Below are 11,418 nucleotides of genomic sequence, written 5' to 3'. Positions count from 1 at the left end.
AAGGCTGAAGGGGCCCACGGATGTGATCTGGGCAGCCTGTAAATACAGACACAGTTTCAGGTGCAGATGTTTCATCTGCTAAAAAGGGAGGCTTCAGGGGGAAGCAATGCAATGCAAGAAATCTGGTTATAGGAAGTGCTGTCATGCTTGTCTGAAATGGCACCAAGCAACAGCAACAGCTCAAATCACGCTTTGTGCAGACCGAAGTTGTAGGGGGCATTGCAGAACAGGTTTAGGGTTCCCCCAGTGAACACGTGAAGGCATGCACATAACAGATTTCAAGGCCACAGTACCAGCTGCTTTTAAATATATTTAAATGATGCCTCAGCCCCTCTCCCCTATGTGGGTGGGAGCCTCTGGGAAGTGCCCATACAGCGAAGACATGAAGAGGATCATTAAAACAAGATTTCCATTCTGGATGTCCCAGGCTGAAGTTCTGAGAGGGCAAACCAGGCTCTGCAGCAAGGCTGCTGCAGGGTGAGGATCTCACAGGTCCTGAACCTGGGCTTCCCCCGGCAGGACTCACTGAACTGAGCGCACACAGCTCTCAGGAGCGCTGCAAAGCACACCACTGCTGCCTTAGTCATGCTCTAAATAGGCACCAGTATGCAAAAATTTGACAGAAAGCCAGCTTCTCAGAGGCACTGATTTTACGTCATTTTCCTATCAGTATTACGCATAAAGGGGGCACCTAAAAACAGTCTCACCACAGAGCTTCTGCCTTCGAGGTGCTTTAGGCTGTCAGTGCTGGAAACCCTGGGGCTAAGCCACCTCCAGCGACTGAGCTGAAATGCTGCACCAAGTGCTTTCCTATTCCCTCTTTTTTTTTTTTTTTTTAATTTTTTTTTTTTCATGTTTTTCAAGGCTTTTGCCAGAGCTGCACCCAATTAAATGATGTTTCTCTCTCTGCATGCAGCAGCATGAGGAGGTCTGGGCTGACTTTGCCCTCCACACAACCTTGGTGCTGAGGAAGGTCAGCACCCCTGGCAGATGGGCTCCCCTTCTGGAGGTTATGCCTTTGCTGCTACTTGTCCCAGCTCTCCGCCTGAGCCGCGACGGCAAAGAACAACTTGTTAAGGAATAGTTTCTTTCCCACTCTCTTAGACTGCTCGCAGTCAGTCTCAGGCAGTTTGTATTGATTGCCTGCACTTACTTGAGATGTTTTGCAAAAAGCACTTAGTGAAATTCATTCTGGGGATTTGTCAGTGTTTTTTTATGGCCCCTACGACATATGTGATACAGCCAGGTGAAGGTTTAACTTTCAGAGGGTCAGCGTATGAGCTCTTGTGGAGGTGGAATTTCCATTTTGTAAAAAGTTTTGCTTCTCAGCACAGTACAAAGCCAAAAAATCACAAGTTTTGAGTTTTTTTAATTTGTGTAGGTGGAAACATTTTTGTATTTTGCTTTTGTTTTGGAAGGTTAGTCAGATTATAAAAATTGAAAGAAATTTCAGAACTAAAATTTATTTTGACACACAACAGCCTGAGACTAAACCATTATTTTAAAAAGTGATGTTATGGAGCAACTTAACTTTTTCTTTTTTTTTTTAAACCTTTTTTTCCAACCTCTCCAAAACATTGTTAAGATCGCTGTTTCCATGGGAAGTGACTGTTCCAAGATTACAACCCCATGCAATACTGAGCCAGAAACCCTGCTATGACTATTTCTGTTCCATAGATTCTCTGCGCTACCTCATTAAATTACATAAACCACCTACAAAATAGCATTTCCCAAAGGACAAGCACTCTTCCAGAAAAGTTTCAACCTGTTCTTGTCAAATATCAGTCAGTCCAGAGAAACCAGCTGCTTTTCCTTGTTGTGTTGTGTGCTTTTTGCTTTTTTTTTAAACTGACACTAGAAATCTGTGCTAATACTTGGGGAGGCCAAGGGAACCTTCATGCAGTGCACCTCCTGCAGCCTGCCAGATCTGGGCAGGCAGAAATGCCAGTGTCTCTCTTTTCCATTTTTACATAATGTCCCTGCTACAGTGTGGAGACCACAAATGCAATCATGCTAACAAGGGCTTGCTCAGTTCAGAGCCCTCGCTGCAAACTACATCTTAGTGACGATGCTGGCACATCATGATGCCTTCCTCGGAGACATCAATCTCTGCCACGCAAGTAGGACCGGAGCTCTGTCTGTGCTGGTGCTTCACTTGGGTCAAATTAAGCACATATTGAAATCAGGGCACATCCCTGTTACAGATGAGATGAAATTATCTTGGCTGCAACAGCCCTTTGGAGCTTCATCTCCATCTGTTTTTATGACCCGGGCCACATAGATGCTTTAATAACTGGAACATGCTCTGCTATTTACATGAGAGATGAATGCAGACCTGCACGGATGTTTGGTTGCTTTCTCATTTATTCACCCACATGAGTAAATAATAATATTAGAGCTACCTGCTGCACAGTGAACACTTTCAAACAAAAATGCATACCAACGTATTTGGAGACACGAATGTTCTTTTGGAAATTTGCTTCCCATAACAAGGGCAAATATACACGCATGTGATCTACAATATTTTTTCTTTGACCTAGCACTGTTTTGGTTTGAGAGGAAGATTTGCCCTTATTTTAGTGGGAAAAGAAAGTTGTTCTGAGTCTTCTGAAACCAAATCTAATTTTTCTCTGCTAGATAAATAGTGAAAATACAATTGCTCACAGCCTTTTCCCTCCTCAGCTCATAAACCACAGAGTACTTTTGGTGGCAGACGGTCACTGCCAGGTCAGGCTGGGAGCATCTCGCCCAGCAGAGACTGTGGCTGCAGAGGTGGATTACTGCAGCACGCAGTCCTGCCTGGCACCCAGGTCCCATCAAGGGGTGTTTGCATCCTCAGCCAGCCTGTCCTGCTGAGCATTGTGCCTTGCAGCAAAAAATAAAAAAATAAAAAAAAATCGTGGTTCTGATGAAGGTCTTGACAATAAAATAAATCAGCTTGTATCTTCAAAGCACCAGCTACTGCTAAGGCTAAGGGAAATATCTAAATGCATCGAGGGAAAGAGGAATGGTGTTGACTGGGCTCGCAGAGGATGAACATCATCCATTTCCCTCGCTTTCTGAATGCTCCAGTCTCCGTCTCACCATCTCCCTCCCCTCACACCTTCCAGGAGCTGTGATAGCTTTGTGCTTTCTCTTGGGTGGCAGGAAGGCCCGGGGCAATTCACATATCTGCCTCTGCTGCAGAGACTCTGAGCGTGTTTGAAGAGGACGAGGATGACAAGCGACTGGTTTCTGCTTAAACTGTACAGGTGGGAGCCTCCTCTCATCATCGCCCCTGCTCTCCTCCTGAAGTTGCTTTGATATTCAACAAACACTCGCTTTTTAAACAATACTGTCCTAAACCCTTATTATAATGCCCAGAACCACTTGCAGACTTTCTGAAACCCATTATTATAATTACAATCAAGAATCATAGGAGGCTGTGCTTTGTGCCAGAAATACATATACACTGAATTGTTTGCAGAGGAGCCGCAGAGAGAAAGAGCGAGGGAGAAATGCTGCTTCCGTGCTGCTCAATTCAGGAGCTGTAACTCCCACCCTATTTCATTTTCCCTCGTCCGTTTTCCAATTTAACTTGTGGCTGCTGAGATCCGGGCTAATATTTACTTTGTCCTCCGTGCTCTCCTATGGCCTTGATGCAGGGAACCTTAAGCTGTGCCCATGTCTCTTGTGCCTCCACCTACCCCAGGTGGGGCCCCCACCAGACCCCAAACCCCGCCCTGGTGAGGATCTGGGGTGCCGCAAGATGCAGTGCTCTGGGCAGTGCAGTCAGGACAGAAGCAAGGAGCATTTTGTTTCAGAGATGGCTGCAACAGTGCTCAGCAGATGCAAAACAAGCCGTCTGGGCAAGGAAACGCAGCATCCAGCTTAGTTTTATTAAAGCTTTGCCTCATGGGTCACAACAGACCTTAGAGAGGGCTGTAGGGTTTTTGGTAGTGTTATCCCGATCTACTGCTGACAGAGCTCATGGGGTGGGGACCGTGATTCGGCTTTTGCCAGCAAGAGCCCTGAAATTAGCTCTCCCTTTTTCGCAAACAGTGCCTGAAGTCAATCTCGCCTATCACTGGCTTCCATGGCGATGTCACTGGCTGGTGCTGAGAAAAGTGAGATGGATCAGGCCCTTTCTTCTGAATAAATATCAGATCTGATTCACCACTCAATTGCTTCTGTTTTACCTCTGTAGAACGTCATTGATTATAGAAGGATTTGCAAGTTTAAAACTAGACTAATTCAGTGATTAATCCCAACCAAAGCCTTCTGTAAATAGAGACCAATACTCCAGCAGCATTCAATATTCAACACATCAATAGAGTTCTCAGCAATATGACTGAATGGCATTTAGAGTTCCCCTCCCTTTATTCAGGGTAGTGCTGGGATACATTTAGTTTAGCTAACCCAGACTTTTCACCTCTTTCTCTTCTCCCTGGGAAATGCCAGGCACGTTCCCAGTGAAACAAAAGCAAAACTCTCCCTTCCAGCCTCCGACACGTTACTGCAGCAGCCAAAACCCTTCAGGTACCCGACGGGACCAGAGGATGCCACAGGGGGGTGGGGGAAGGAAGAGGGGCTCATGGCTGGGTCTGACCATATCTAAGGCCCGTGTCATCCCATGGGCTGGAGACTCCTCTGGCACCTTCCACCAGTGAATTAAGGCTGGTAGATGTGGTAGAAAAGCTTATTGTAGGAATGTGTGGCTCTAAGGAAACATTGGACCAGGAAAAGCAACTGTGGCAAAGAAATATCTTGACTTTAAAGATTTTAAGCATTTCTGCAGCTTCTTCTGGTCCCACTAACCTTCAGATTGCACACAAAAATCCCAAACCACTCCCCCATATGCTATGTAATTTGGACATAAATAAGAGTTGTAGGTCATGGAAATATCTGTGAGTTTCAATATTTGGTCTTGGTACAAATAAAATAGAGATTTTAAGCATTAAACATTTTGGGGAAATTTCCCACCACTAACAACCTCCCCACACACAGATGACATAACTGCTCAGCTTCACCGAGTGGCTGCAGGGCAGCCCATTTCCCTCCGTAGGGATTTTCCCCTGAGTCACGGCTCCTAGAAAGGCTTGCCCAATATTTTCGGGATCCAAATCTTGTTTCTCTTTCCTGTTCCTTTGCTCTCTCCAGGAAGTCCTGGGGTCCACTCAAAGTGACAGACCCTGAAGTTCCACTGAGTGTCCCCTAGACCCAAATCCTGTTTCAGAGGCAGACAAATGGATGGATCTTACCATCATTCTTACATCCATTCACCAGCCTACAAGACCTACAAGAATTGCTGGACCAGCTTCAGCTGACAGCTACAGACAATCACAGAGCTCAGGCATCTGCAGCTCTTCTAGCTACTGCCACTCCTTGGCTTGCAAGTTCCCATGAGCCATGAGAGGGTGTTTTTGTAGTGCTTTTACAGTGCCTCTGTCCACCTCCTCCAGCTCTGAACAGCCACAGAAGAGCCAGCTTCTGAGCACCAGCCATCATCAGCCAAGGCCAGGATGGGAGACAAGGCTGAAGTGATCTTTCTCTTCACATGAGCTTTTCCTCCTCATGATTCCATTTTTTGCCCTGTAGCAGGACTCCAGTGAGCTGCCTCCAGAAGATATGCTTGCTTATCTCCTTGTCTTTCCACTCTAGATAGGTGTTCCTCCTGAGGTATCGGGACAGCCCCAGCTTCTGCCTCAGCAAGGTCTTATTCACTTCTTCGAGTACAATCATGATGATTCCAGCCTTGTCTTCAACCAGCTGCCAGGACTGGGCAATGTCAAACTCAAAGCTACACCACTTGCTCTCCAGAAAGTCGGTAGAGATGACTGCAATGACATTTCTGCTACTTAGAAAACCTTCTTGGATGATGTTGGTGACAATGGGTACCCCTGGTAGGAAATCCCTGTAGTAAAGACAAAGTTGGAAGGGAGGTTTTCCTCCTTCTAAGGGTTCGACCAGCTCTTTTATCACCCATTCTTGGTCTTTGCTGGAGTGGATAACAAAGGCATCATAGGTGGCTCCCCTTTCTGCAGAGTGTTTACACCCACTGAGCAGCACCAAGAAGTAGTAGAGCTGGAAGTAGTACTTGTAAATCAGGAATATGAACACCAATGCAGCAAGCAATATGACCACTGAGCATGCCACCGTGCCTGGGTTGGGACGGCAGGAGAACAGGTAGAAGCTTGACAGGCTCAAGTTCTTCATGTATGCAGGTGTGTTGCATACCATTAAATGCTCGTTCTGCAGCAGGTCCTCCTTTTCTGTGATCCATTTCATAAAGTTCAGGTAACTGCAAGAGCATTCAAACAAGTTGTGAGAGAGATCTAGGTAGACCAGACTAGCTGGCAGGATTTCCAGGGCTGAGTCCAACAGGACACTCAGCTGGTTGTGGCTGAAATCCAGGGCTGTGAGAGCTTGGAGTGGCTCGTAGACTACAGGATCGAAGGTCAGGAGCTTATTGTTGCTGATGTTCAGCTCTTTTAGTTCAGACAGAGCATTAAATGTGCTTTGATCCACCTCTACTAATTTGCAATTTGAAATATCCAAGGTGTGGAGGTGGCTCAAGTTTTTGAAGTTATTGGACAATTTATTGTTCTCAAAGGAGTTGCCTGCCATCTTGAGCACTTGCAGAGAGTTCAGACCGTGAAATATATGATCGGATTTAACATGAGTTTTGGTATAGGAAATGTCAAGGTATATGAGTTTCTGAAGGGATAGAAAGACAGGGTAGGTGCCATGGTTGTCTAACTTCGTGTGCTGGAGGTCCAAGTATAAGAGATTCTTCACATTGGTGAAGTCTCCGGTCAAACTAATGTCAGAATTGAAGCTTAAGTTCAAGTGTTTCAAGTTTGCAGACCCAGGAAACTGAGGAGAACAGCATGAAGTGAAGGAGAGCCGATTCTCACTCAAGTCTATGACCTCCAGGTAAGTTAGATTCTTAAATTTCTGCCGGAAGCTATTAAGGTGTCTGCTCTGGGTAATACGAAGCACTCTCAGCTCCTTAAAGAGGGACAGCTTCACAGCAGGCACTTCCTTAAACTTGCATTTCTTGCATTCCAGACGTTTCACTTGAGGAGACATAGGAACCTCTGACACCTCTTCAAGTTGGACGTTCACCAGCCGAATACTGGAGACATTGCCTATGCAGTTAAAAAGAGTGTCCGTGTCATTCTCAAAATTCCTGAAACAGGTTAAGACAAACTCCTGCATCTGTACCTGGCAAAGTCCACTCAGGAGTCCATTATGAAACTCTCCCAGTTTCAGACTGTCCCTGAATTCTCCAACTATTAGTCTGTTGACCTGTAGCCCTGCCAGGCCGTGAAGAGAAGTGCGCATGTCATGGAAGTTCTCAAAAGAGGACCTCAGAACCAGTTCACCAAGATGAATCTTTGCAAAGGACCCCGGCTGGATGTATTTTATACTATTCAGAGAGAGCACCAAGGTGAGGTTGAGCCTGTTTGCTTCTCTCAGGGCATCAAGGTCTTCTTTGGAGATATATGTAATCTTATTGGAGAAAAAGCTCAGGTGCCTGAGAGAGGTCAGGTTGGAAAAATACTTGGGAAGCTTCAATGAAGCAATGCTGTTGTGGCCCAAATTCAGCTCCTGTAGGGTATGCAAGTGTCCAATCGGTAGGTCAGTCAGAGAGGATATGCCGGTTTCCACCAATACCAGTTTTTTCAGAGATGTTAAACCATAGAAGGTTGCTGACCCCAGGTACTGGAGGGAATTGGCAGTTAAAATTAAGGTGGAAAGTTCATGAAGATCCACAAAAGAGTTATCTTCTATTGTATGGATGTGGCACCTGTTGGGCAAGAAAAGGGGATAAATGTACATGAATGAATAAATGTACTTTTACTCTACGTTCACCAACACTACTGCACTAAGTGCTAATGCAGTGTTCTCAGACTTAACATCTTGCTGGGGCTTAGCTTGGCATTGCTGTGCTCCTGAATCCAACTTCTCCTTCCTCAATCTGCAGGTGAACATAGTTATTTCCCAGCAAGGAGGATCATTAACCAGCCATGCAAAAGGAACCTTCCCATAGCAGGAGAACTTCTCTCTCCTCCTCGTCCTAGATCTGAATTTTAGTTGCAAAGCAAGAGACCCGGAGCTATGGTCAAAACTCAGGCAGGCAGCAGGACAAAAGCATTTTAGTTTTCTTTTTAGGCCAAAGTAAGACTGATGTTCATTATTGATAGCAGAGCCAACCAGATGGAGGACTCCCTTACATCTTGCACTCTCACAGCTTCCAAACTCTCTCAGCAACAGCTGGGCAGTCCCCCTGGCACAGGACTGATGCAGCAGTTGCAAAGCTCACAACCCAGCAGTTTTGCTGATATCTGAGAGGGAACAGACCCCTGGTTGTGTTGGTTCTAAAACAGAAAAGGGAGAGTGAAGAGGAGTGTGGCTGCCTAAAGGTGGATCATATGAGAAGACCCAAAGTTCGAGACCCAAACCCATTCTGTAGTGAACTCAAGCAGAATGAGCTTTACAAGCCAGTCAGTGCCTTACAGCAAACATGCTCTGCCACTCAGCTACTTCAGAGCTGTAACTGTGATGGGACTGAGTGACATTTTTCAGTGAAACAATTTACCCATAGAAACTGTTGTCTCAAGTCAATGGAAATTATACATCAATTCAAATTTGCTAATAAGCCTCCCTCATCTCCTCCCCCAGATATGTGAGTAGAAAGGAAGAGATCTGTTGATATTTTAAAACAACCACCTTTTACAAAATGAATGTACCTTTTTTTTTTTTTTTCCTTTTAGATGTGATTAGAAAAACAGTTCACCCAAGATGTTCCATGTTCTACTTTGGAGTTTTTGTAACAGTGAAAAGTCTGGCATTTTTCTTGTTCAGAAAGAAGTAAAGAAGTAAAACATCCTCCTCCCTCTCACATCGTGTCCTACAAGATTAGACTGACAGGCCCAACTCTGAGAGAGTGTGCCCTCAGTAACTGGACTAAAATCTGTACATCAGTGCCATGGGCATGTGCAGAGAGACAGACAGAGGGATAAAGTCAAGAGCAAAACAACAAACAGCCAAAATAAACAAGACCCCAAAATCTGGAACTGTTGAGGCCCAGCTGGGGTAAGGTTGACCCGTATCCACATAAAAAAGGCTCATTACCTTGAAAGATCCAGAAGCTGCAGTTCAGGGACTGATGAAAAATAATTTGAGCTCAGTGATTTCAGATTGTTGAAGCTGAGGTCCAGCTCCTGGGTGGTGTTTGGGACTTCAGGGAGAACTCCAGAGATGTTCAGCCCCATGCATCTGAAAGCTTTGCTAGGGATGACCTGTAACAGTGGCAGATCCTTTCAGTCAACACTCACTCTTCACAAAATACCAGAAAATTATACTGTCAAGAAAGCAGGAGCAGAGCAACTATCACACAGTTCATTTCTAAGTGAACTTCGAAGTTCAGTTCTAAATGAGCCGCCCTGAGCTTCAGGAAATAATCTCATATATCCTAAGCACCTCTCCCACCTCTGGTAGAACCAGTCCTGCTCCCCAGGAGGAGCTACATTTCTTGCTGATTGAAGCAGGTACAAAACCAGAGGACAGTGTTCCTCGAGGCTATGGATGAACCAGCAGCAACCTCTGAAAGAGCCAGCGAAAGGAACACAGGGGGATGTGTGGTGTGCCCTGGATCAGCGCTCAGCTCTGACACACTGCAGAGAAGCAGGCAGCTCTAACAGAAACTGCTCTGTGAGTAATAAGTAAAGTTTGCAAAAGGCAGTTCATCAGTGCCAGGTGTTTGGGGTACCGGTGAAGTCACTCTACAGCACAAATCAGGCTAAAATATCATAATTTGCAGAGTTTTTAGACAAGGCTTGGATCTCTTCCTGAAGGGATACATAATCTATTAGTTTAGCTGTAGTGTAGTAACCTCAGAGGTACAGAAAGCCAAGAAGAAGAAATGGTTTGTGCTGCTTGTTCTGGTTCTCAGGTGTTTTTGAGACCAGCGTTTACTTCAAATATTTCAATTGCCTTGGTAACAGCCTTGGAAGAAAGATGAGCTTCCGTAAGAAAACTAACACACGACAGATCTGATGCACAAATCTCCCAAGCAGAGGGGAAAGTTGCACCGGAGAAGCAGAAGGATTTCGTGCTCGTGCAGAGATCACGTACCTCCAAACAGGGACTGAGGAGGCAGCCTGCCAGCTGCAACAGGATGAGCACCAGCTGCAGCAGCCCCACGAACGTCCACGGGAGGAGAGCTGCTCTCCTGGGCATCTTCAGGAGGCCAGGCCCGCAGGAGAAAGCACCATGGGTGTCACACAAGGATCCGGAGAGAGAAACCTCCTGAAACGCCGAGCGCTGCCTCCCACCGCACGTCACTGCGAGCTGCAGAGAACAAGGGGAAGTGAAACTGGTGACTGCCCAGTTTCTAGACATGCTTGGAGTGACTTGCGCTTCTTGCAACTCTGTGTTTAAAAAAAGGAAGAAAAAAAGGAAGTACCAAAAGGTGTAGTTTGGACTAGAACTTAAACAGCAATATGAGTTGTACCGCTGTGTCACTTGACTCGATTACCTCAGATTAGCTCAGGCTAAATTGGTGGAGAAAAAGGGAAACTTGTGAAATTGTGAGTCCAATTTCAAGAAGGCCAGGTTTCACATCCCATAATGTGAATGCACTGTGTAGAGCAAATGAGTCTCTGCATTCATCCCCCTGCCACACTCCCAGGACAAATGCACACCTTGTGCCCATGTCTTCCTGAGCCCAGTAACTATTACGTTACTGGTTTAGCTATGACTGAGCTCTCATGAACACACACCTAGGATTTACCGGGCCTTGGTATCGCATCATCCCAGGAAGAGGCTGCACAGGGCCATGCACAAGGGCCGAGCAGCGGAGACCTGACCATGGAGCAGTCAAAGCCCCAGGCATGGCTCAGCCTGCAGCACCGCGCTGGGCTCCCTGCTCCCCTGCCCTTGGCTGGGACAAGCTGGGAGGGCTGGGGTCAGGGTTTGAAGCCTTGCTACAAATTCAAGTCTTTAACTCACAGTGCAGACACAGCTGTTGTTTCTGGGGGAGGCTTTGAAAAAGCCGAGTGTTGGTAATACCAATTTAATTCAGCTGTGAGCTTTCTAATAAAGCTCCTTGCCTTCATTTACTCTGATAAATGGTAGTGTTTTATTGTATCTACTCATGTCTTTCTGTAGATAAATAAGAGTTGTTACTGGGGAACTAGCTGTAGGGTTATGGAATATCATTAACACAGAAAAATGGCAAAAATTGGAGATGAGGATAGGATACTAGTCTAGAAATAGATGGAACGGGAGCAACTACACATGAAAATCTGTGAATATTGATAGTAAATACAAACTGAAACACAAGGCCAGTGAGCAATCCACTTACAGAGAAAAAGATAAAATCTCAGGGAGGGGGGATGGACACAGGACTTCTTTGGCAAGGTCAGCAGA

At 45.8% G+C, this 11,418-nt stretch overlaps 1 protein-coding gene across 1 annotated transcript; it reads right to left on the bottom strand.

The window, feature by feature from the left end:
- Window positions 1-1,531: 1,531 nt before the first annotated feature.
- Window positions 1,532-10,338, bottom strand: TLR4 (toll like receptor 4). The gene is made up of 3 exons (XM_068656925.1): window positions 10,123-10,338; window positions 9,121-9,287; window positions 1,532-7,792 (listed from the first exon to the last, which is right to left on the bottom strand). Exons 1-3 carry the CDS (start codon window positions 10,225-10,227, stop codon window positions 5,533-5,535), a joined length of 2,532 nt encoding a protein of 843 aa, XP_068513026.1. The 5' UTR covers window positions 10,228-10,338; the 3' UTR covers window positions 1,532-5,532.
- Between the last annotated feature and the right edge of the window lie 1,080 nt (window positions 10,339-11,418).

Source organism: Anas acuta, chromosome 20 (genome assembly GCF_963932015.1).
Source record: "Anas acuta chromosome 20, bAnaAcu1.1, whole genome shotgun sequence".
Lineage (NCBI taxonomy): Eukaryota > Metazoa > Chordata > Aves > Anseriformes > Anatidae > Anas > Anas acuta.
Note: the sequence above shows the minus strand (reverse complement) of the source record. Positions and strands in the feature narration are given on the sequence as shown.